Here is a 26,981-nt window from a genome sequence, read left to right on the forward strand (position 1 = left end):
TTTACTTAAATCACAACCATTCTTTATAGAATCAATATATTGTAACAGATTTTATACAATTCATATTCTACAAAAGTGTTTGCATTTCAAAATTATTTAAAGTTTTTAAAATCACTTCTATCATCACAAGGCAGCTATTTTCCAAAGTATTGCACTACAAATGTTCAGTATGGTGAAGCACTTGCAGACATACCTCAGAGGTGCTGAGCAGCACCTGTATCACCTTTTAGAAAAGCTGAAACAAGTTACATGTGCATCCCTCCAGTTACTTTCTTTAGGCTTGTCCTCAAAAACCAGTACTGATACAGGCCATTCCCACTGAGGTGCTCCACCACTACTATAAGCACATTTTGTTTTTAGCATTTTATTTCCTCTAGGATACAAACTTCATTTCTTGTAAGATATAAATCTTTTCTCTTTAGATACAAACTGAGATTGCTCAAAAACTCCTAGATGTACATACCAACACAACCCCAAACTGAAGGAATGAGGAGTCTCAGCACGGAGAAGGTACAGATAGCAGGCTGGCACATTTGCTGTCCTGCAATATCCTCTAACTTCAAAGCAGGATGTACGATAAACTACTCTCAGTAGCAAAAGAAACATGAAATTTATAAAAAGTCTAAACAGAGCACATTCAGTTCAGGAATTTCAGACTCTTGTAGTCTGTGCTATCTCCTTCACACCTGATGTATGATCCCCAAATAACAACACAGAAGAGCTAACTAGGAACTTTGTTGTCATGGCCTTCCTTAATTAGTTTAAATCAAGCTACCTGCCCCAAATTAATTTCTTGCTGACTAGAATAAAGTGACACTGATAGCAGCCTGCCCTTCTGAGCAGGCTTATTTATAAGAAAAAACTAAGAACAAACCCACAATCAAACAACAGCTGAAGTTTTTTATACTGGAGTTGCAAATTAAGGGCAACTCTCCTTTAGCCCCTTCTGGCTCGAGGAATCTCTTCCCAAAGAAAATTATTTTTCTATCAGATTCTTTTGGTATATTCTATCCCAAGACATCAATGCTAGTCCATAAAAGCATTAAAGTTCAAGCCAATTCAAATGGTTTGGGGCTATGACAATTTGGTAGTGTCATCTGCTATAGTAATCAAACACACAGAACATAAAAATTAACCAGTGCCTCACATGCTCCAGTGTATATTTTGCTTAAAGGGATTCTGGACAGTTTACTTAGCTAACTTCAGGTATTTCTTTAGATTATGTTATTTTTCTACCTTTTTCCTAGGGATCTTACAGAAAAAAAAAAAAAAAAAAGCCCAATAGAGCTGGATCTGGATTTACTGATGGTCTTCCAAATTCAGTATCGCCATGTCAGCAGTTGCACTCTTTTCCAATTCCAGTGCATATGGGTTATATTCTTCCTCAAGTTTTCTCTTCCAGACTTTAACTAGGGAATATTGGAAAACAAACAAACAAACAAGAAAACAAAGAAAAAACGAAAATCAACATATTACCATATAATACTTGAGGTAAAACTTAAAATGAAAAGCCAAACCTGATTGTTTACTTCCCCTTCAAAGTAAGTGCTGAGATAAGCTGACACACAGGCACATTGGCATTTACATTACGCAGCATCAGATGACACACAAAAGAATAGCTTAGGAGTGATGGGGTCTACTGACGTCCTTGTGTCCAACACCCTACTCAAGCAAGGCTAACTCTGAAGGTGGTTCCAGCTTTAAAAAAACCTGTAAGTTTTCAAGATTTTCAAAGAAGTTTTGAGTAGTATCTGCAATACATTGTATTGTCTGTTGACTTAAAAACAGACCTGGAGGAAAATGTTTCTAGGAGCGAGTGCTTGTGGACAGGAAGATGGATCACAAAGAGGCTTCATTACAAAAGCCAAGTCTACCACAGTCACGAAGTATGGACATCTACAATTAATCTTAAGAGGATTTTTTAAACAAACAGAAATGTAATTAGGAGCTCTGTTAAACTCTCTTCAGCAAAGCAATGAGTACTGCTCACCACTGGTGAATTTCAGAAAGGAACTTTCTTTAACACTTTCTCAGCAAAACCTGACCTCCAATTTATAAAAAAAACCCCAAGAATTTCCCCCTTCCTTACTAATGACTAGTGCAGGTATCATTTGTTTCATTGAAAATCACAGAATTAATGAGCACTATGTATGAAAATGGAACAAAAAACAAGTCAGTAAATACTTACTGTAATTCGGAACATCCTCATCTGAGTCCCTGGAAGATGTTTTACAAGTTTCTAACAAGCCACTTTTTTCAGATTCATGTAAGATGCTGGGTTGGGTTTCTCCTAGTCCTGCTTTAGCTTCTTCCTCTAAAGCTGCTATCATATCTTTGTAGGCCTTCCTGGCCTCTGTTGTCAGCTGTACCATTCTATGAAAATGGTCCTACGGCAATATAAAATATTAGAGTTTAAATCATACAGCAAGTTTTAATGTCTCCTTGAAAATCTAATGAATATTCCTTATTCAGAATGTGTAGGTTCATATATAAAAGTTGAGCAGCTTAGTATGCATGAAGACATGAAGAACACAGCATTTATTAGCATTTATAAAAACACTTGTTCTCTTGAAAAAAAAACCTGAGGGAGATAAAGATGAAGAGGATGTCAGGAAGAGACGGCAAAAGTAATTTTTTTAAAACAGTGCTGCCTGTTTTTTTCTAAAATCCATTTTTCATATAAGCTATGTGTATGACCTGTGATGAACAGTCTAAGTCTGCAAAAGCAAAACGAACAAAAAACCCTTCAAATATCTCAGTATTTTTATCTCCTCTTCCAGGTAAAAAATGAAGCTGAACAAAAACATGAAGTGACTTATTTCAGCTTACCTGAGCCCCATCATAACTGAAAATTCCCACCACACTCACAGGCACTGCTTTGTTCACACAGCGGCCCAGGGCCTTACGATTAAGGGCAAAAACAAACGGGATATTCTGCTCACAGGCACAGTCGATGATGTTGTGTAGAGTCTCATCCAGCCCACCTGGAGCAGACAATACAATCAGGCTGACTGGAGCTAAAGAACCATACTGTTAAAACATGGCAAAATCCCAAAATTATGGGTGCTTTCTGAAACTACATTTTATAGGAAAAAAACCAGGGATCACAACAGTAGCATTGAATATCCATTTTTAAAGGAGACCCTGACATTTTTTTTCTTAATTCTTAGTTAGCATTAATTTTAGACTACTACTATTCCATGTTTTACTATATACGTAGTACAGTCTAATCTAGTATCAAAAAAGACCCAGCTGCTAAGGAATTATTTAAATGACAATAATTACAATAATGACAATAAATTAATGCAAATAATGACAACTTTTAGGAAACTATGACTAGTGACTTATTGTCACTCCATGTCCTAAAAGAGACTGATACAGTGGGACTCCTTGTGATAGCAGAGCTGGCATCAGCAGCCTTTGGATTGTCTCAGTGCAATTTTTTGTAGGGCAGCACTGCAAATCAGTGACTAAAGAGATCCTAATCTCAGGTAACTTCTCCCACCCCAAGACCCAAGATAGTCTTGACTCAGCTCACAGTTAGCTGCACAGCAGTAAACAATCTGAACACAGGAGGCAACTTTATATGGCTGGATTTCAGAGGATACTCATATACATTCCTCCAACAATAATATTGCTGTCAGTATATTGAACCTTTTCCATTTCTTTTATTGAACTGGTATTTTTTTTGTTAAGAACTTATTTACCCTTTGACTGAATCTTTTCACAGTTAGGAGAGATGATGACACACTTCAGTTTTTTCAGCTTCAGATGTTTCAGAACTTCTCTAAGACCCATAACAAGCCTGCGTTTTATCTTGGCCTTTACTGGGTCTTTCTGATACAAGCGATCTTGGAAACGAACCAGTTCTTTTAAGAGATCTGTCACACAACTGTCAACTTCTTTACTAAGGACCTGGCTGCAGTAACTGGAAGAAAGGAGCAATCAAATGTTAAATTGACTAAAATTACAAATACGTAACATTTAAATGAGTAAAACATTAAATATACATTTTAAATTCTATTCTATGTCTTTGTACTTTTTTCCGTTTCCAATCCAAACACACTTGTTATATAAAAATTTACTTGGGATGTTTTTTCAGTGTCTGAGACCTTAAGAGGAGGAAGTTTTGTCCCTTGTGTTACCTGGCTCCTCAATCAAACTACATTAAAAATACATATATACAATAAACCTATTTATATATATACATATATACACACATATATATATATTTTATCCCAATAGATAAGTATGTGTGTATCTTTTTCTACTGAAGCATTTTTCTGAGGGCATTTATTTTGATGTATATAAATCCAAGTACAGCAACCAAAGTACAAAATTATCACTTATTTCTGTAAGTTCAAGGCTGTGTGTAACAAACATGGAAAACAGGATCAGATTCCTCCTCCCTATGTTCATGTCTGTCATCCTATTTCATTTATCTGACTATGGCTTTGTGTTGTTCGTAAGGAAAGGATATAAAACGATGCACTTCATCCTTCTAGTACTCTCTGGGAAGATCAGAGTTACAAATTATTTCAGCCCACCCCACATTTTACACAAAGAATTTTTCAGTGAGGAAGGGTATCAAAGAGAAAAACTAAAGATATATCAACTGCACTGTTAACAGAAGGATGCCAACTGGCAAATTCACGTAAGATAATGACAAGAGATCACATCATCTATCCTGGATCTTAGAGATACAATTATTTCCCAATTTTCTTCAGGTTACAAGAGTATTTAATATTTCCTACTGATTTCACTAAGTCTTGAAGACAGATCTACTGAAACACTAAAAAACCTAACCTAAAGAAAATAATCTAAGCTTTGCTGAATGCTCTACATCCTGTAATAAGTAAGACTGAGTTAAAAAATTAAAACACTGCTTTCCTCAAAAAACTGCTTTAAGCTGTCATGAGTGGATCTCTGACCTCTTCATATATAGTAATGACTACTTCTTCTTTATAAAGAAATGTGTATACACATCACCTTAAATGTTTAATTGAAACTGCACATAATAATTGATAAATATCCCCTTTATTTCTTTGCCCAGCCCCAACATGAAAATGTCATCTGGTTTCTTTCCATCTTTGCCATTTGGTTTGGCAGTAGAAAAGCAAACTACAACTAAAAATATTATTATGAAATAAAGTAGCACACCTTATTTAAGCTGTTACTGCATTATTTAAAATAAAGTACCTATTATTTTAATAGCAGCTTCTTTTCCTCCCTTACCCTCTAATGAGTTTGACTGCTTTTTCCTTCACGAAACATGCATTTTCAAGTGAGAATCACAAAACACACAAAGTTTCTAACTCCTTTGTGTGTCGGCTTACAGAAAGACTGAAAGAAAATAATTTAGAGTCTTCAGTCTAAACTCCAGTTAGTTTTGCAGAGAATGCAACTGAATTACCTTGTTCGAAAAATGCCGTATTGGTGGCATTGTGCAAAATGAGACATCAATACTATCAATACTTACTCTCTAAAATTCCTGCTGTGGATTTTTGGAAGAGTGGTAGTTAGCTGCTTTGAAGTCACAGAACCTTCTTTAGATTCCTTGATCCCTGTGTTCTCTGGAAACCCTTCAGCAACGTGTGTTACTGGAACAGCTATCATGTAAATCAAGGTATTTCAATGAAAAAACAGACCAAAAACCATTGTGAGAAGATTAAGCTGTCAAGCATGGAAGAGTCACAATTTTCGTATTGCAACAGTCTGCGGTAGTAGGGAAACAGGTCTAACTTTTTTTTTTATCTCATAGGGTTTTTTTCTCATCTCAAACCTCATTAATTGCCAGAGGTGTGTGGGAACTGTCATTACAACATACCATAAAACCAACAGGCATAGAAGTGTGGAACAGTAATCAGAATCCCTATTACTCAACTGCACTGACTTGCAGCTTTGGCCCACTTTACAGTCAAGATAAGCCTGAGATGATTCTCAGAAAATTCTGAGGTCACAGCTTTCATTTGGCAGTATTTAGTACCTATTTTCTAAAGTACTAAATGTGCTCAAATTTTCAGCTACATACTGTATATTACAGCTTCTCTCGAAAGATACCTGCGCGACTATCCTGTAGAAGTGTTTCGTCTTCAGTAACATTTCCAGCTGTCTGACAAATGTTATCTTCATCTTTTGGCGCTGCTTTCTGTTCTAACAGGTGTTGTTGTTTTCTTTGTTCTCTTTCTTTCAGAATAATCTAAAAATACAGATCAAAATCAAATCAATTTGATGTCATACAGATAACAAAGCATTACTCTTACCACATATGTACATACAGACCATTCATAAAGAGGTTCAGCACTAGCATCTGAAGTTTACAACCTTTTCTATTTGCACATAAAAAGAAGGAAAGATAATTCCTAAATTTACATAGAAAAGGACTTTTACCTTGATTACCAGGGCATGGGTGGAGAAAATATTTACTAGGGATAAACTACAAGGGCAAAACTACAGTTAAAAAAATCCTCTGTATAGAAGACATGACAGGAAGCAACATGAATGGGCAAAGAGGGAAGATACAACAGAAATCACCAGTTGGACCTAACACCTGTTGCTGCAGAATCAGCTGGAGTTCGGGCTTGGAAGAGCACAGAAACATTGAATACTACCTCTGTTTGATCCATTCCCCCCACTCCTGCAAATAAAGTCATCTTTGCCAAGGCAAGTAATGTTTCTTTGCATGTCCCCCTGTACCACTGATGTGTGGACACTTTTGTAGTGGCACTTTTTCAGCTATCAATTGATTCAAGGAAGAAAGTATATTTTTTGGGAATTTGTATATGCCATTTAACAAGACTACCCTCTTCTACCCATCCCGTCTTTGAAACCAAGCAAAGCTAAAATTTAATTCAGACCAGTGGACACTGAGTTGCAAATCTCCATATGAGGGGGCTTAACAGACTCACAGAAAATAGATTACCCTATGGTTTTACTATTTAAGGTAAAAAATACCCGAGGACCTTTTTAAGAGGTGTTGGTCTCTTTGCTTTAGGTACTTCTCTCTGTTTCCCTTTCTTTACCAAAGGAGCACTGGAATCCAAGGGATTATGAGGCATCTTTCCTTGGTTTAAACGGTGACTTCTTGTGGCTGTAGCAGGGTCTTTAGAAAGCAATGGTATGGCACCGCCAACTGAGATTTAAGAAGAAGTCTGCATCAGACAACTATGATACACCTAAATATACCGATGAAATACCTAGTGAATACCTAAACTAGAATCCAATTTCAAGTTTAAGACTGGTATACATATATTAAATTTGTGTTGTGTTACTATTAAGAATATTTACAGGCAATCCTGTGTCATTAAACACTGTTATTTTAAAAAGACTCACAAAAGACTGCTGCGTCCTCTACTTCTATTACACCCCTGGAATCACAAGCAGATTTTTTGTGTCTCAAAAGCAGAATTTCACCAAACGCTGCAGTCCAAGATACCTTCAACACCATGCCATGCTGGCTTGGTAAACTTTCAGGAATTTCTGTGCTTCATGGTGGTGGCATTTCTTCCTCCACAGATTCTGTACTGTGTTAAGATAAATACTGAGTAGCAGTATTACAGATTTTAGATTCACTTGCTGTAAATAAACTTGAGCACTGACGCCCACCTTTTGTTACACCTTAGTGAAGCTGGATGAAATTCATTTGCAAATTGGTAATGAGTAATGCAAAGCTACAGCTAGGTCTCTTTTGCTTAACCTGAAAAGCTTGCTGAAGATGTCTACTTTACTTGCATTTTTTCAGGGGGTTTAGAGCACAGAAGCTTTAAATGAGTGGACAAATGATTAAACCTGGATCTTCCACACCATGACCTCATACCAAAAAACTACTCTCCCTCACTATCAGTAGGAACTGCTGCATCCTGTAGAGCACTTTGTCAAACTTCAGTTACCTGCAATATAAAGCAGTTCACATTAGCAAGTCAATAGAGAGGATGACTAAGTATCAGTGGAACCAGCTTGACACCTCTGTGACTCAGGCAACCTCTCTCCCCTAAATACACTCAAATATTCCGGCAGGCTTGTCTTAAGCCATCTTCATTTACTGCTTCCACAGTATTTATATGCAGATCCTCCCACACCACATGCAGTACTCTTACTATAAACAGTTTACGTCACAAAACTGCTACACCTAATGTTTCTTTTTTGGCTCTGTGTATCAAAGGCAAACTGACAACACACTGCCAAGAACATTATGCAGCACAGGTGGCTACAAAAATTGAAGCTGGATTTGAAGCAATAAATAAGCATACACCCTGCAGACACAAATTTCCTTCATGTGACATCACCATTTCAAGTTCACAGTTTTCATGCTCCTAAACTTGATGACTTTACCAGTATTATTTATCATGTGAAGTAGTAAGTGGAATAAAAACAACTGTCTCTGGTCACACTCCTTTCTGTTCTTGTTCACTGTCCTCTTCTGGTAACAGAGGCCAGCACAATGCCACTTCACAACCTACAGTTGTACTTTGGCACACACCAATTTAATGGGTACACTGAACATCAAAAACTTACAAAGCTAAGGTAACATCTGTCTTTATGCTTCCAGGATACAAACATGCCACATCAATTTCTCTTCTGCAGCAGATTCAGGCACAGGAAACTTAGGATTAGAAAGAGGTATTTTTACCCACACCTTTGTGGCCCATCACCTACTCATCAATATGTGCACTGTGTAATTTTGTAGAAACAAAACTGGTTATTAGTGCCTCTGCAGCATTAAGTCTGATTGACTCAAATGAAAAAAAGGGAGATCAAATGAAAAAAAAAGTATTTTAAAAAAGCATCTTACAGTTTCTCTCAGCTTAGTGAAGGAAAAATCTCATCGGTGCTTGGTAATCTTGAGCTTCATATTTAAAATCTCAGCTATCACATTAATTATTGTGAGATGAAACCTCTTGTGATTAAATCTCTGTCTGAAATAATTTCTAAAAAAAAATCTTTGCTGAAGTAAGAGAAATTTTACCATCATTGAATGCTAGCAAATATCACAGTTCCTTCTGCAAAATATTCTACACTAGCATAATCAAGATTAAACTTTGACCTATAATGAGAAAGGCACTAAGCTATTTTTTTCTGCATCCTGGTTATACATCCAAAAGGACTGAAAGATGCTCTCCATTAACAAAACCTAGCATTTTGCTAACATCAATTATTTCACAATTAAGAGGTATGTCAGAACTCGTCCCTTGGCTTAGGCTGCCTGACTCTCATGTAACTCTGTGCTTAAAAAGGAGCGTTTTCAATCAAGTCACAGCTCTATGATTTCCAGCATCAGAAAAGATTAAGAAAGCCTTTTTTACTGTGTAGCCCCTGCCTGCCTCTTCAGATCAGAACAATAACACACATACTTAAGGCAGAGCAAAAACCTCCACAAACATTGGTATTTCTGTCAAAGCAACATTTCAATCATGCCTCATATTTATACAAGGCACTCTTTTACAAATCAGTGTCCTTAAGATATTTCTTTCCACAAGTCTTCCATCAAACAATTCAGACTGCCATGCTTTTTAAATTTTTCAAGAACCTTCACTTTCTCCTGTATCTGGTGAACTGTGCTCTTGCCTGCATAGAGATCATCACAGCTCAGAAATCCGACTACATTTAATGTCTGAATACTTAAAAATAGCTTAAGGTGAAAGAAAAGAAATTTCATAGTAACCAATACCTGAAAATACCACAGGTTTAGGAGACTGTTTTGACTTCTCTGTTTGCTGCTTCTGCTCCAAGACTGCAAGCATGCCACCCAAATCCAACTGCACAGGAATTTGACTCTTCTTACCACTGCTCCTGGATGTTTCCTGAACAGTTCAGAACCAATTAGTAATGCCCTCCACTTCAGAACGTAAAGACTGTTATTTTTTATGGTGTAATACATCTTTTAACATCTTTATCCACAATACTTCTGATCTTTAAAGTCATTCAATGATCTTCAAATAAACATCAACTTTAATGTCAAAAATATAACAATATCAGGAACAGTTCAGGTAACTTTTTAAAAAGCTACTGCAACAAAGCATAAAAATATAAAGTCTTCAATAAAGGAAGGCTTTTATGTCGGGGTCCCACTTTGGTCAGACTGCCATCTATCTTTGAATGAGATAAAAGGCTTATCAGAATTTAAAGTTTTATTAGAAGTATAAAAAAACTACGGTGATTCTTCCAGGGTATGTGACTGCAAGGCACATAAATCATTATCTCCAATGTCTCACTAAAAAGAGAGGTCATCATCTTGCACCATCTCCTCATAAGCACTCATCTTTCTCTCTGCTTTGAAGAGAAGGCAAAAGCCATGATCCATATTTAATGAGGCAGAATATGAATAGACTATAAATGAAAAGTGTGGCTAAGACTATTAACAGACAAACTACCACAGCAAAACATGCTAAGGAAATGACTGCCAGATTTTGCACTTCCAGAAGTCTTATCTGGGAGAATCAATTCATTGTAATTTCTCTTACAACAGGGTTACAGAATATGACCTCCTCAGTCTTCAAATAGAATCCCACTTTGCATCAGAGCTGTGCCAGAACCTACTTACCAACACGAAACTACCTCCTGACCTCACTCTTGCTCTGTATTCCTCCTCCTTGCCCCAAGATAAAGGGATCTCCTTACCTCCTTGTTCTGTTAGAACCACTTTTAGGAGGTTCCCAGCTCCTTATGACAAACAGTTTGGACTGGATTTATGCCATGACCAAGTAAAACAGGTGAAAGAAAAATTCCTGGTATCTGAAATCCACAGATATTAATGAAAAGTTTGTGGTTTTCCCTAAACGCTGCATCATATCCTGGGGGCTAGCAATTACTACTACTGATTGCTTCTAATCAAGAGGACCATATCCCTTATCTCAAAGTATAAATACAGAATACAAGATGAGAATGGACTTAGTTTTATATTTAAATAGGCTCACTGCCTTTGTCATTCTGAGTTGTGAATTCCCTTCAAACACGAATTCATTTACCTGAGTTTTCTTTCTTTCTGATACAGAAGATGAAACTTGTTTCCCTGACAGTCCATCCACCCTGGGAGTTTCATCCAGAGAGGGAGACCAACTATCACAAGGTTCTTCGGAGAGATGGATCTTTGAATTTTAAAGATGAAAGGTGACAGGAAGGAAGAAAAAATATTTCAAAACAGACACACGGAAAAGGGTGAAGATGCTATTAAATTCAAACTGAGTGCACCTTCAGCAAGTCTGTGAATGACACCAAGCCGAGAAGTACACTTTAGGAAAGGGATGCCATTCAGAATGATGGATGGCATTCCTGACAGGTTTGAGGGGTGTGCCTGTGTGAAACTCATTAAGTTCAGCAAGGCCAAGTGCAAGGTGATGCACTTGGGTCGGGGCAACTCCCAGTATCAGCACAGGCTGGGGGATGAACAGATGGAGAGCAGCTCTGCTGAGAAGGATCTGGGGTGCTGGCAAGTGAGAGGCTGGACATGACCCAGCCATGGGCACTCACAGCCCAGAGACTCAAACGTGTCCTGGGCTGTGTATAAAGAAGCGTGGCCCACCAACTGAGAGGAGTGATTCTCTACCTCTACTCTGCTCTTGTGTGTCCCTACCTGGAAATATATGGACATGCTACAGCAGGTCCAGAGGAGGGCCAGAGAAATGGTCAGAGGGCTGGAACACCTCTCTTATGATAAAATATGGAGACTTGGGGTTGTTCAGCCTGGAAAAGAGAAGGCTCTGGGAAGACCCTATGTGGCCTTCTAGAAGAGTGACCATTTATTGGCTGCCGTACTATTTAATCACATTCATGGGGTTTTTTTTTTTCAGATTTGGAAGAAAAAACTAGCAAGGCAGCTTCATTTTCAAATACTTGTTACAGGCATATGAATAGCCTAATAATCACATGTCTCTACAGTTTATGTAAGCTTTGAGGGGTTATATCCCACTTACGTCTACAAAGGTAAGGGGTTGCTTTCATCTGAGTTGCATGTCTGTAGAGCACCTTTTGTTATAATAAATCTTTTTTAAGCAATTGCTGTGCCTTTTGCTACTCGCTCTTCCTTGTCAAAGCTATTTATTGCCTCAAACAAAGCAAACAATGATTTTGTTTTCTTGTGTTTTGGGATTTTTTTAAACCACTAAAATTCACAGGGAAATAAAACCAAGGACCAAAATTTTTAGCAGCAAAACGAATTTCAAAGCAACTGAAATCTGGAATGTTACCATTATTATTTATGCTACTTGCTCTGACAAAACAATCATATGTCCAATCATTGTGATTTATGCTTAGGATTCATTCGCATAATGAATGCATTTCTAAATTAATTCTTAGGATTTATTTCAGTCATGTAAAAAAACCCCCAAAAAACCCAAACAACTTGGATTCGTAACTGACATTTGACTCACACAGTGTCGCAGGATTACTTACTTCAGACTGCTTTCTGACTGCAGAAGTAAAGGACGGTTTCTGAGGTCCTACTCTGTTTCTCCTCTCAGAAGCAGCTGCCAGATGAGGAAACTCCTCAACATCCTAAACAAATAAACCAGATGATTTCATAAGAACAATCCGTATTTTCAAAATTGTTTTTCCTACACTCCAACGATTTTCTCCCCGCTTATCAAACATTCATCATAATTTGTTTCACTGTACAAAAATCCAGAAGCCAAGGGTAGTGCCACCAGCTATGACAAATATTACAATGGTTAAGTCTTCTATGCAGCAGCTTATTCAGGGCTGAAACAGCTTGTAACAGAGGTGCTTCCAACAGCAGCTGGTTATGGCTGTCAGCTGATAGAAATAATTAGAGGTAAACAACTCCTAAAGGAGTGTTTTTCAAATAATTTAAAAGCCTTGCAAACAACTTCCCTCTTCTTCCAGTACAGTCTCCAGCTGTGCAACTCTGCCTTAATTACGTGAGTGGTGAAGAACAAAACAGGCAGTATGTACTAGAGTACAGAAATAAACACAGGAATTACTCAAATTATTATGGCTTACATACAAAAGTAAGTTTTATTAGCAGAAGATACATATGCAGAATCTGGATTAATCAAGTGCAGACAGGCTGAAGTCTGCTCTATTCTGGTCACCCTATATCCACTGTCTCCATCATAACGATCCCAATCCACCAACTAGGTTTTTGTTTCTCTTCCCACTTCCTGAGAGGCCTTTTTAGCTGTGATACAGTACTACTGAACACACCAAGACTTTTTCCAGCCTGAAAGGCTTCATTTAAACACCCCAAGCTAGGGAGCTGTAGCACAAGGACTGACACACTTTAACCAATGAAATAATTTTAAAGAAGCTTGCAAATAAGCCAAAAAGCAACTGCAAGGAAGTGAAAAAGTATTTCACAAATACACTCTCTTCAGCTTAGTGACATCTTCAACCAGAAGAGTCAAGTAAGTCTGTCTGCTTGCTTCTGAAATGCAAAGAGATTTCTGGCATTTGAAACATCCAGTAGAAAACCAAATAATTAAAATGTAGCACTCAGTGTGATGTTACACCTCCCTGTATTTGCTCGTAAGTTATCATCTGTAAGAACATCAAAAATTAGGAGAAAGGTCAAATAATTTCCTTCTTATTTTCTTAACATTGTCATATTCCCATTTAGCCATCTCTTTTGCATACTTAGAGTCCTAATTTTGTTCAGTCTTGCCTCCCACAGAAATTGCTTCATACCTTTGATTATTTTTGGGGCCTTTTGTCTATCTTTTTTAGTTCAAATATGTGTGTTTTTTAAGGAATGGGGGGAATGTAAGAAAATAAAATCCACACTACATTTATATCAGATATGCCCTGAAATTCTGTACTGTCATAATCCATTTTCCTTTTTATTTTCCTAGTAATTCCCAGCACCGTTTGCATGTCTGACCAGTACTACTAGCACTCACCTGATTATCAATAGCAGCCTCAATATTTAACTGAAGAAAAACATCTAGGTCAGGACCTACCAATGCATATGAAAATACAGGTTTGGCTTTCTCCAGATGTATCCACTTATACTTATTAGCAGTGCCTATAAATGTCTGACCTGTATAAAACTAGTGAGCAATCCAATACATGGCTCTGTTGAGCTGCTGCACATGAGCAGAACCTTCTGAAGCCTCCTGGGTGCCCAGAAGCTCCACGTGTATCATCTCTTCATGTTTATTATTTCAAGAGCATCATACAAGCATCTCACCCATTTTTCAAGCTGATGAGGACACAAGCATTCCCAGCAAACCAAGAGGGTCACAAAGCTTTCCCCCACTGCCACAAGAGCTGCTGCATCCACATCATGGATTTCAGTACAATGTGTGTGTCTTGTTCCATGATTCTAGGCAATTTTTTTCCGATTTTGACTTCAATAGTTGCATTACCATTCTGCTTATTTTCCATGGCTTCTGCCATTCTCTTGCAGTCTAGACAATGTCCATTCATAGGTCAGGCACCATGTGGTAGCATATAGCAAAAATGGGGATACTCTTCTGAAGAAAAAAACCAGCAGATCTTTGATTTTACCCATAATTCTCTAACAAAGAGGTCTGTTAATACTAATTTCTTATGCCATTCCTGGACAAGGAACCACACAATGAAACCATGTAGACACAAGCTCTGCTTCTTTATGCTGTCATTTCGGAGACTGAATATTATGTTCACTAGATCAAACATGTAAATCAACACATGCATATGCTGTACAATATTGGGCCTTCAGTGAAGCACTGTTAAACCACAGACCAGACAACAATCTTCTAACATGGGAGAGGCTCATGCCTTTGGAATACCGATACACAGAAGTATCAAAGTACAAATATGCCTGTAACAGCTACATGAATTTGGAAAGACACGGAAATTAAAAGCTAGAAATGTAAGCATTGTCAACTGTGTTACACAGAAATTGCTTCCATATGTGAGACAATTAGAATTGTAATACTGGTGCCACAATCTTTAAAACTGTGGCACACTGTAGCACCTAGTATATTCCGCAAGCAACAATTGCTACAGAGTATTTTTAATTTAGGAAATTGTGCTCAACAAATATGTGGTAATTTAAAAAGTACAACAGTTTCCTACCAGTAACCTCTGAAAACATCTCAATTGAAATAAAACTATACCAACATCCTCTACAAATAGGATTTGAACTTAAATTTCTACAAAGCTGTGTTGGCATTTGGTCTTCTAGTACACTCATAACACTTAAAAGAACAGCAACAAAAACTTCTTCAGTTTACCTCAATCTTTGGTGGCTCCTGTATTGTATTAGATTCACTTTGAGGTCCTTCTACATCAGTGGGTGACTTGGGTTTTTTCTTCTTTTTCTTCTTTTTTTTCTTCTTTTCTGACCCTTCTTCAGGCTCAGTTTCACTCGCATTATTTTTTGTTTCTGACTGCTGAAAAAGACCACGAGGCATGACCTTTAAAAACTAATCTTTTTCAGTATCACCTACCAAAATATATGCAAGTGACTAGCCTTACACTACTAAAGGGTATCTTAATCAAACCAGGCTGGGACATTAAGTGGACAAGGAAAATTCAATATCTCTTAGAAATTCATAGCTACAGCAAGAATTCTTCAGTTGCAGCATACTGCATTGTTTTCAGAATATATTGGGACTACTGGGATTTAATTAGGAAATATTCAGCCAAGTAAGGCAAGAGTTTCCATGTTTCATGTCTCATTCTGAGGGTCAGGAATTTGAGAAAAATCCAGCCTCAGAGCTGAAAGTTCTTATTCCTGGAGTAGCACTGTCTTTTTGATACCCTGAGATTCTTTTCCACTACAAGAAAAATTCTAGTAAGAACAAGCTGACTTTACATTATCTCTTAAAAGAAGTGGATACTGTACAGAGCCCAGGGAAAAAATGCCAGCAAAGAGACACAAACACAGTGACAGAAATTAGGTGAGAGCAGAGAAGTACCTTTGGTTCACTCTCCTGCTTCCCTTTGCCTCTGGAAAGACCTTCAGATATTGGTGATGAAACAATTTTCTTTGGGGGCTGCGAAAGTACCACGGCCCAAGACACACGTGGCTGAGCAGAGCCATCTGCAGGTGCTTCGGGAAATGACATTGGGAAAAAAGGAAACACAAAGACGTCTCAAAAACATGCCTCAAATACTCAAAAGGAAAAGCATTGGTAATTAATTAATCAAGGCCTAGCAAGTAAAGCAGAGCCATATTCTTTCTGAAGAAGGACTGGAATAAAACACACATTTCATTTCTCCAGCAAACCTCCTGAATTGTAACTACTCCGTATACTGTCCCACACTACACATAAACACAATTAAACAATATTTGGAGATCTGTACTGTATCACCCTAACTCCATACTCCCATGATCCTCTCCAAAATACTGAAACTTCTGCTATGTTTATATATAAAATTCCCTTAATATTTCTCCTAACAGTCATGCAGCTTTCATGCACAAGGCCACATCAGTACTTTTTATTTCCTAAAACCTTCCCTGTGTTACAGACACATGTACCAGCTGAAATACTTCTCAACGTGCCTCAGTGTACAAGAACGTCACCTAGTACCATTGAGGTGTATCAGTGTTTAGAAAGACATAATTAATTTTGTAAATATTCCTAACGCAAAGCAAACATAGAACACAATCTAGATTTTTCTTAAGAACAAGAAAAAACTTCCCTTGAACAATAAAATAGCGTAATGGTTTTAGATGGCAAAGTTTCAGTAGCAGGGGGAGTCTGCATTAGCTGCTGTGAGGAGATGGACATGGCCAGCCCCAGCCAGCTCCAACACAGACCCATTGCTAGCCCCAGCTGGGCCCATCAGCCACGCTGGTGGTGCTTGTGTTTAGACAGAATGAAGAACAGGTGCAGGAGTTGGAAGGCCAATGGTAAGAAAAGCCCTGAATGCAGCAGCCCAGCAGACACCAAGGTCAGTGAAGAAGGAGGGGGAGGAGGTGCTCAGGCACCAGAGCAGAGGTTCTCCTGCAGCCCCTATGAAGACCATGCGGAGGCAACTGTGCCCCTGCAACCCTGCAGAGAAAGAAGTGGCAGAGTGGCCTTTCTCTGTGTCACTCAGGGCATGAAGGAGATATTAGGAAGAAGAGAGAGTGGGAGGAAAGTGGGTTTAGTTCTGTTTTTGCTTCTCACCATCAGACCCTATTTTTAACTGTCAATAAATTAATCTTCACCAAGTTGAGTCTGTTTTGCCTGACAAGCAAGCAATCTCCCTGTCCTTATTTCTGTTCACAAGCTTCTTTATCTTATTTCCTCCTCCTGTCCTGCTGAGGAGGGAGAGCCAGAGAACAGCTGGGTGGGAGTCTGACTGCTGCCACAGTCAACCCACCAGAAACTGTTACTTGTTTCTCAGGGACAAGAATTTATAGTAGTATTTAACTAAAAAAACACCATTACCAGATGACTTCAAAATTTCTGGAATAACTTTATCTTTAGAAGGTCCTTCAAGGCATTTCGGCAGATTCTCCTGTCCTTTCTGAATCCTTACTGAAGTTACTGGGAAGATAAGGACCAAACTGTTCAGACTGGTGCATATCTGTGTATGCACAGAAATCCAGTGAGAGGCACTTAGTTCAATCTTAACGTATATGATGCCTCCAAGACAGAGTCCTGATGAACAGAACTGTTTTCACATGAAACTAGCCACGTGATAGCTTGTGGCAATTAAAAAAAAAGGTCTTCATTCCCGCAGTCAGACAACAGGTAAACAAAAAAAACCCCAAAGCCCCTCTTCCCCACCCAAACTCCCAAAACAAACACAAAAAAAGGGAGGTGCTTTGGCATTACAGTTCTCTTAAAAGAAATAAAATATGACACAAAAGAAGTTTTAGGTACATACTAAACTCTAGAGTGCCAACTATTCAAAACAAATCTGCGTATAAAGACTGACCAAATATACGTCTCTCATTTATTCATGGAAAACATCTGGATATGACTCAATAGACTTCCAATAACCAATACATGTTCCTTTCCTCACCTGAAATAACATGAGAGGCAACTACAGGAATATGCTCCCTTGAGCATCAATGACATGACAGAATGGGACTCAATATTGGAGCCAGTTTTCTTTACTTTCTCCTGTGATCAGTATTGGGGCCAGTCCTGTGTATCAATGACCAGGACAAGAGGAGCAAGTGCACCCTTAGCAAATTCATAGGTGACACCACACTGGGCAGGAGCGTTTTATGTTGGAGGGTAGGAAGGCTCTGCAGAGGGATCCGGGCAAGGCTGGATTGATGGGCGGAAGTCAACTGCATGAGGTTCAGCAAGGTGAAATGATAGGTTCTGTCCTTCAGCCACAACAATCTCATGCAGTGTTACAGACTTAGGGAAGAGCAGCAGGAAAACTGCCCAGTGGAAAAGAACCTGGGGATGCTGGTGAACAGCAGCTGAACTGAGCCAGAGTGCACCCAGGTGGCCAAGAAGGCCAATGGTATCCTGGCCTGTATCAGCAACAGTGGGGTCAGCAGGGCCAGGGCAGAGATTGTCCCTCTGTACTTGGCAATGGTGAGGCCACTCCTCGAATCCTGTGTCCAGTTCTAGGCCCCTCACTACAGGAAAGACACTGTGGTGCTGGAGTGTGTCCAGAGAAGGGCAATGGAGCTGGGGAAGGGTCTGGAACACAAGCCCTGTGAGGAGCAGCTGAGCGAGCTGGGATTGTTTAGCCTGGAGAAAAGGAGGCTCAGGGGAGACCTCATCACTCTCCACAACCACCTGAAAGAAGGGTCTAGACAGGTGGGGGTCAGTCTCTTCTCCCAGGCAGCAAGAGACAGGACAAGGGGAAATGCCCTCAAGTTCCACCAAGGCAGTTTTGGACTGGACATTAGGAAAAATTTCTTCAGCAAAAGGGTTATCAAGCACTAGAAAGGGCGGCCTAGAGTAGTAGTTGAGTCACCATTCCTGGAGGTATTTAAAACGTGTGGAGGCTTGGCACTTAAGGACATGGTTTAGTTGTGGACTTGGCAGTGTTAGGGTTATGGTCCAATAATTCTTCAATTCTACAATCCCAGCTGATGACATATATGAGCCAGAATGAGTGATAAGTGGTCATTTCACCGGAAAGAAAGTGATACAGCATTATTTTTTTCAGGGTTTTTTCTTTTATAATGAGCTTGCTCCTAAATCCTTTTTTTACTTTACACATCAACAGCTCCTCAGAACACTTTAGTTTTCCAAACTGATGAGACACAAGCAGTTAAAAATGCAAGCAAATCATTTTTCTTTGGAGAACTTACCTCTATCATCAAATGAAGAGGGAATTAAACTGGCTCTTGCTTCATCTGAAGCTTGTGGTGAAGCTTTGCTTATTGCAGAAGTATCTTCCTGCAAAACAGATGATCAGGTATCATAAAAGGATTAGAATCACTGACCGAAACAGAGCTAAACACAAAAAACCACCATAAACCAAAAAATCCTCAACCCATCTACAGATAAAGGCATAGGGACCCTTTTAGCCTTTTTATTGCTTGTCTTAGCAGAACGATTATTTCAGACCTACAGTAATACAAAATTTGAGCAGGTATCTCTTCACTGGTGTACAAGCAAGATTATGCCTTATATTTTACAAAAGCATCAAAACAAGGATCTAACAATAGACAAGAAAATATTTTGATGTTTCATGTATGCTAAAAACAAATTCCATCATCAAACTCAAACAAGCAATGAAAAATGAAACTCAAGAGTTAGCAGAAAGGTCTTTTTTCATTACAGACAGTCTTCCACTCAGAAGCATCAGAAATATTATTCTGTCTGGATCCTTCAGAATTATTAATCATTAATCACTACTGAAAACTTTGATTCAATATACAGGACATACTGCTGAATACTTCAGTGTTTTATTTACTAACAAACAGGTAACCGAGGAAATAAAGAATAACGCTCAACAATTTTTTTCTCCTTCTGGAATTCAGTTTCTTATTTTAACATTTAGCATAAAGCAATTAAGTACAACACCACATTTTGTTTTTTTTTTAATGTGTTGAAACTATTGAGTAAGTGACTACTTACTATTATTTCCAGGTGAAAAAGAAAACAGTAAGCTGCTAAGAAAGTACAGGAACATATGTGGTCTCCATAGGCAATATAGACCACATCAGTACATATCTATGTTCTAGTGGATCCTGGCTTTCCTCTATCTATGGCCAGCACAGACAAGGAAAGAACAGTAAGAAAGGGTAAGAGACAGCAAGCACTGACAACACTGCCTAGAAGAGCCCTGAAACCTCTAGCTCTGAACCTCCTTGCTTGCAAGGTACTTACATAGGTCGTAAACTGCCATACTGAATGCAAAATACTTGCATTCAGAAATGCCTGTACTTTTGACAAGTTTTATTCCTATGAGTTCTGCAACATGGGTTAGCACAGGCTAACCTCAGTGTTCAGCAGAAGAGACATGTGAGGTTGACTAAGGACAGTGTTACTTTCCACCAAACTTACTGGTGTACTTTTATGGCGTACATTCAGTATCTCACTGCTTCCCAAACTCTGTGACTTGCGGAAATCCAGAATGCTAGCTTCAAATGTGGGTATAGGACGAGACTCTGGTTTTGGAGTTTCAGTTGACTTCTTGTTTGTAGTTTTATTGAACCTGTCTAAATAAAGCACGTAAAGTCTAAGAAATTAAATTTGCTTGTGATTATTTCTAGGTACGTTTTATGGTACACTAGTTTACATAACTACAGTAATCATCACTGAGGACTGTTGCTATGCACAGCTCATATTAAATAAAAAACCTAGCAATTATAATCAACATGCATACACAACACTGACTCAACAAGCAACTATAAATTTCAGATGCTTGTTTTAGAAATTTTTTGTATCAGTCGATGTGAATTTGTTCAATCAGGAAAAGACAGGTCACCATTTCCTCTCAAAAGAGTCACACAGAAAAAATATCTTTTTCCTTAACTATTCTATACTTAGAAACATAGTCACAAACTACAGCGTATTGCACAGACAACCATTCTACATCTATTCCATGTACTTATAACCAAACAACATGTTTGTACCTGGCTTCACAGAATCTCTGCTGCATGTAGATGTCTGGAATGAAGTCCTGTTCACAATTCTGACCGAAGATTCACCTCCATCATGCCTTTTCTTGTACAGTTTTTTCTCCCCTTCTTTTGATCTCCTCTGCTGCAAGTATTTGCAACATATTTAGTTGGTTTTACTTAAATTTTGTAAAGCCAGCAAGTTTGCCATGAGTTACAGTTAACCATCTCTGCATCTGGAGTTCGACCATCAAGTTAATACAACACAAATAGTTAGTATACCATAACCACAAGTAACCAATAAAACTACGAACAGCCATTTAGAGATATGCCATTTAATTTCATCTACCTTGTTACCTGTGCCATTTTTAGCATATATTATAGCTCAAATAAGATGGATATATACATATGCTTCTAGACAACTGCACTTTTAAGATCTCATTCATCAGAGCACTTCCAATAATTTGAAATTGTTTGGTATTATCATCCAGTCTGATTTTCTAAAACAAAGTTTCTTTTAGAGCAGAGCCAAAATCTTAAAAGCATGCAATCTTTTAACTAAATCACATATCAAGTACAAAACTGTGTAAGACAATGTCACAACATCCAAAAAACTTGGAGCAAAGAAGTTAGAGAAGACACACCTACATGATCCCTGTAAAGAACACACATTCACACATACTGACTGCACAGCTGTGGAAATCTTATGATTCTTCCACGAAACAAGGTTTGGCAGAGCTGGACTTAGGGATCAGTGAGCAAGGAATAAGCGCCAGGTTTGCATCTATGCAAACTATACTATACCAACATAAACGAATGGCTTAACTCTGATCATAGGACGTTGGACTAAACTCGAAGTACATTTGGAAGCAAAATTGTTTACTTAGGTGGCAGGACAAGGCACTATTTGATCTCCAAAGGTAAATTGTTAAAGCATTAGGAGACATAATCAAATTAATGCAAAGCTACAAAGATGAATCACTTCTCTGAAGTTCACAAAAAAACACGACAGGGAAAAATGACAAAAAACCTGTAAAACAGTACACAGCTCAGACCAAGCCCCTACAAAGATCACAGAACTCCCCCCAGAAGCTTAACTAAGTTTCTTCATATTACATCACCTGTGCTAATGCTGAGCTCATCCTCTCCCCAGACAGATTCAATGCTTAATCCTCCTCTCAGCAAGAAAACGAGTAATTTTAGGTGTCTAGACTTTGTATGTTATGTCTAGTAATGCATGCTTACGACCTAGTCTTACAACTCCTCTACAGAAGCTTGACCACAGTGAAATTACCAAGTCTCTGCCTAGATAGTGAGGTCCACCAGAAGGATTTGACTGCAGAACAGATTAGATGCAACTACTGGAAACAACACCACTAAACACAACAAATTTAAGAGGCACAATGTCTAACCATGGAGGGAAATTAGTTTATAATACATTAGGGTTTTTTCCCTTTTATATTTTGAAAGGTTTGTCTATTTTTTTTTTGAAAATATTTTGCAAGTTTCAGGAAATTTATCTCCGAACAGACACACACACAAATGACTGAAGGTGTTTACTGAACATCCGTTTTACTTTTGACTGAAAAAGAGTACATTCCTAACATGAACCTTTCCTCCCTCTCCACGGCAACACAACTTCCTCCATTCTTGTGGATTGTCTTCAACCTGTAGCAAGTCTTGGTAATCCTTCAACAACAGAAGTGGTCTTATCACTTACCAGTCAAACAGATGATTACACAGGTCTCTCTTAAGTAAGGTTCATGGAAGCTGCCACTGGGCTTAAAGAAAGCCCTTTTCCCTTCCCCCCATGCCCAAAGAGTGAGGAAAGAAAGCACAGCTCACAAATGAATGGCCTTTGCCCCCTGACCCCCCACCTTAGATGCTGCTTTCTGAGGAAAAAAAAATATTTCCCCTCATGTTCCAAAAATGCTGCTTGAAAAACTGTATTAATTTGAAGCGTAGAATTACATGAACTTTTTAGTATTCTGAAGTTGGGCACACTATAATACTATCCTCTTTAAATACCATTCATGACCTCTACAAGAAAGAATGATGATTCACTTTAAAAGTAGGAACCAAACATTTACAAAGACTGATTTAAAGTAAGAATTTAATATTAATTTTTAAAAAAACACAGATTTGCTCACCTTTGAAAGGCTCTTACTTTCTTGTCTGACCAGACATGTTTGCTCAGCAGATTCGCTGACTATTCCTGAACCATTATAGTGTGTTGAGTTGTCAGACTGATATTGTGAGCCAGCTCCTGGATACACATTTGCAACAACATCAGGTGAGTAAGAGCAGCTGGAGTATTCACGGAAGGCAGGATCTCCCAGAACACTAAGTGATGGATATTGAGAAAGAAATGAAAGTCATCCTGGGGCAAGTCTACTTGTTGCCTAGACAAACATATTCCTTGTCTAAAGAATTTGTTTGACAAGAAAGCTCTATTTCAAAAGAAAACTATTCCATGTTATTTCAGTTAAGTATTTACTCACTGCTACAGACTTCTTCAAAAACAATTAATTTTGTTTTGGGAGAACATGTAGTTAAGCAAATATCTTAAAACACAGATGTTAACCATTTCCAGGTGTCAAAACTAGTCTGCTTTGCAGTTATAGTTCTCATGCCTGTTTAAGGTTACCAAGATTCTTCATGCTTATTTTCAGTAAGCTTTTTCTTGTGAAACAAACTAAAAGCACAGCGTAAGGACATGACATGCATCACATATTTGACTGCAAAAAAGCAAACATTAAAACCTGTCTTAAAATGACAGTAACAAAGTAGGAGTATAACATTCTATGGAGTGTGAAACATGTATGAAATACAATGTAGAATTACAAAATAATAATAATTAACTGACCTCCATGTAACCATCACAATTTATGAATACACAACATGTCTGGGGCACGCCTCTTTCCTTCAAATGTATGCTCAAAAATTCCCTTTCAATTTCCTTCTACACTTTGTCCAGAAAATATATACTTAGAGAGTCTAGATTTCATTAGAGAGAATAGAAATTTCTCAGCTTCAAAAAGTTACACTCAGGTTTTAAAGCTGTTCACCACGAAGCTGCCAACCTCAGAATTTTGTGTAGATAATGACAGAGAAAGTTTCCCATCAGTACAAAAGACTTCAGATAACACACTTCATACTGCCCGTTGCAATTCTGATAGAATGTAGTCAAAACGATGCTTATAATCAGTTTAGACACGAAGTAGAAATACACCAAATGAGACTCAAAAATATAACTGTGTCTCACAACAAGGCAAAACACTCATTAGGAGACTACTGTTGTCTGCGTTGGGGTTTTTTTCATAGTAATTGATTTAATGCTAATGCTGTGGCCTTTCTCTAACGCATAGAACAGGCCATACTCACCTCAACATTAAATTTCTAGTACAAATGAAAATAGGTTGAAAATACTGAGATTCCCTGCAGGATAAAAAGAAGGCCTACAATGATTTTGTTCACTAATGTTCTGAATTTTTAAGGAAACACCAACAACTTTGCAGTAATTGTATAATTAATCCAATGCTTAGGGTCCTGAGAAGCAATGACAGAATTGTGTAACATCATCAGATTCTTACAAGACCCAGTTACTTCCTATCCTATTATACAGGCTTTCTTCTAGTTTGCTCTGGGTTAAAAAATACTTTTGTAAGTCTACCACGAATACTTTTCTTGGGCTCTAGTAGAAAAACACCAAAACTTTCAGAAACCTGTAGCATTTTCAGTAAAACTGCCTTTCTGAGGATGCACAGGTTGTGGAGAGGAGATCCAGGAGAGGCCCCATATATCATATATTTACAGGATGAGAAACCTTCTTGAAGAATCTTTTTGCTCGTGTACAACTACAACTACCTCAGCCCGGTCATAACACAACTTTTATCCAAGGACTGGATTCAGCTCCTTCCAAAACACACAAAAACCAGACCAATCATTACAGACCACCAAATCCACATTAATGCTCTTAAACAGTACAGGCCCTTGTGAGCAAAAGACAAGGTACCCAGTATATGCCCAGAGAACATAAATGTAAAAAACTAAATCATGAAGATAATGCAGAAGCATTTCTACAGTTGGACTAATAATGTACTGAACCTCGCTTCGTAAGACTACTCACTGTTCAAAACCAGAAGGTTAAATCCCCCAAGAAATAAGATTCAGAAAATATACATACTTATCCAAAGATGGTTCCTGAACAAATCGGTAGCATGTAGTTAAATACCTAGGAAAGACACATGCTTCTGAGGGTTCTGACCATGCCACAGTTACCGCCGCGTGTTTTGGAACAAATGGTTTGACCTCTGCTGACAACTTGATGCCCTGAGAAACAAAACGTTTTTTGGCTACATGCATTTGGAGATTAATGTTATTAAGTGAAAAATACTCAGACTTGTGAGCTTAACTGTCATTGGAAAGTGTTAGTTTGCTCTCTTCTAATAAAACATGCAAAACAATAAAGCTCACCAAAAGGAAATGGAGAAATAAGATGAAAACAAAACCAAGGAACTCAAAAAAAAATGTGACTGCTCTGCAAAGTTATTAAATACCCTCATTTATCATGAAACACTCACAAAGGTAAGTTATATAAAGGACAAAGGCTTGCTTAAAACAAGATGCAGTAAATGCAAATATACAAATTCTTACTTCGCATTTGAACAGTACAAGCTAAAACTCATAAATATACTAGCATTTCTGTTAACCAAACTCTGAAAGTATGTAACAATAATGTCTTTGTGCACATCTGCATTTTAAAGCAGTCCGCCTGAAATGGAACACTTCATTTAATAGCCTTGTTGCTTCTAGCACAACACAAATTTATTAAGACAAGTTTTCCATTTGTTCTGAATTACCATCGACTTAAACTGGATATGTATATATTGAATGAAATGAGACTCGAACTATTTACCGCCATGTCATCAAAACACGCAGGAAGCAACTGTGACCGTAGGTTGATCACTAACATCCCCGAACCAGGTAATAGGTCCACTACTGCAATTGGTTAGAATCTGGGCACCCAGCCTTAGAATGCCTGGGATGTCTACCTGTCCTTCCAGCAGACTCTCCACTCTAAATAAAGAGATGTTTCCACACTTGAGCTCACTGGCAGTAATGTCTAGAGTTCCCCACCCCAAGTGGTAGGAAGCCCCTCGCTCTGCTCCAACCTGAGCGACCCCTCCCCCCCCGGTTTTGACCTTCCAGAAGGACTCCTCTCCCTGTCCTGAACCAAAGGCTGACCCAAGGCGCAGTGGGAGCTACCCTGCCCGGGGGAAGTGTATGGGCAGCCGGCGCGCTCGGCCCGGGCTAGTGAGCGGCCCCTGGGGCGGGGAGCGGCAGCTCGGCGCGAGCCGAGGAGATCCACCCGCGTCTCCCGCCCCAGGCGGCTCCTGGCGAGCGACTCCGCGCCGAGAAGAGCCGGGAAGAGGGCAGGGGACTGCGGGTGGTGCTGCCGCCCTTACCTCGCCGCCGCGGCCCGAGCGCGGCCGCCTCTCGGCCGACATGGCGCGGGGGGCGCGGCCCCGCTCCCGCCGCCGGCCCGGCGCAGGGCGCGCGCGATGACGCCACGGCCCCGCTCCGTCCGCGCGCCCGGGGCGGTGCGCGAATGGCCGCGCCGGGAGGGCCCGTACTCGGGGAAAGCAGCCCGGGCAGCGGCTGGGGCCCCGTCGGAGCCGCCCTGCCGGCAGGTGCAGCCGCTTCTGTCCCACAGGAGCGAAAGCACGGAATAAAGGCAGGACTCCGGTGGTCACGTTCTGGGGAAAAGCATGCCTTAAAGCAGACTTGGACAGCTCTGCTCTGACCGGGCCTGGTACAGATCAGCACTTGAGACAGACATCTTTGGGCGCTTTTGGAGGAAAGACTACAAGGGTTCTTTTCCTCACCAAACGTGCCAGGTTACTTACTTCTGTCTGCCTCCATGAAAGCACACATTACACAGAGCGAGCACACACTTCAGCCCTGCTTTTGTTTGGCCTTCCAACTTTTGCACAACTGTACTGCAATTCACCTTTGAAATGAACCTGTTACTCAATACACTGAAGCACCTTCTTTAAAAAAAAAA

The 26,981-nt window shown here is 39.1% G+C and overlaps 1 protein-coding gene across 5 annotated transcripts; it reads right to left on the reverse strand.

Moving 5' to 3' along the window:
• Window positions 1-26,456, reverse strand: SECISBP2 (SECIS binding protein 2). 5 transcript variants are annotated; one of them, XM_032096535.1, is made up of 18 exons: window positions 26,383-26,456; window positions 25,101-25,246; window positions 23,065-23,257; window positions 20,930-21,056; window positions 20,358-20,512; window positions 19,157-19,244; window positions 15,858-15,991; window positions 15,171-15,329; window positions 12,388-12,489; window positions 10,965-11,084; window positions 9,668-9,800; window positions 6,963-7,132; window positions 6,061-6,199; window positions 5,480-5,609; window positions 3,708-3,928; window positions 2,830-2,984; window positions 2,189-2,387; window positions 1-1,409 (listed from the first exon to the last, which is right to left on the reverse strand). In XM_032096535.1, the coding sequence occupies exons 1-18, from the start codon at window positions 26,422-26,424 to the stop codon at window positions 1,300-1,302; spliced, it is 2,523 nt and encodes an 840-aa protein (XP_031952426.1). In that variant the 5' UTR covers window positions 26,425-26,456; the 3' UTR covers window positions 1-1,299. The 5 variants fall into 5 exon arrangements, with proteins under 5 accessions (XP_031952426.1, XP_031952425.1, XP_031952423.1 ...); XM_032096534.1 differs by having other exon boundaries at window positions 20,930-21,059; XM_032096532.1 differs by lacking the exon at window positions 26,383-26,456 and adding an exon at window positions 25,833-26,070.
• Between the last annotated feature and the right edge of the window lie 525 nt (window positions 26,457-26,981).

Source organism: Corvus moneduloides, chromosome Z (genome assembly GCF_009650955.1).
Source record: "Corvus moneduloides isolate bCorMon1 chromosome Z, bCorMon1.pri, whole genome shotgun sequence".
Lineage (NCBI taxonomy): Eukaryota > Metazoa > Chordata > Aves > Passeriformes > Corvidae > Corvus > Corvus moneduloides.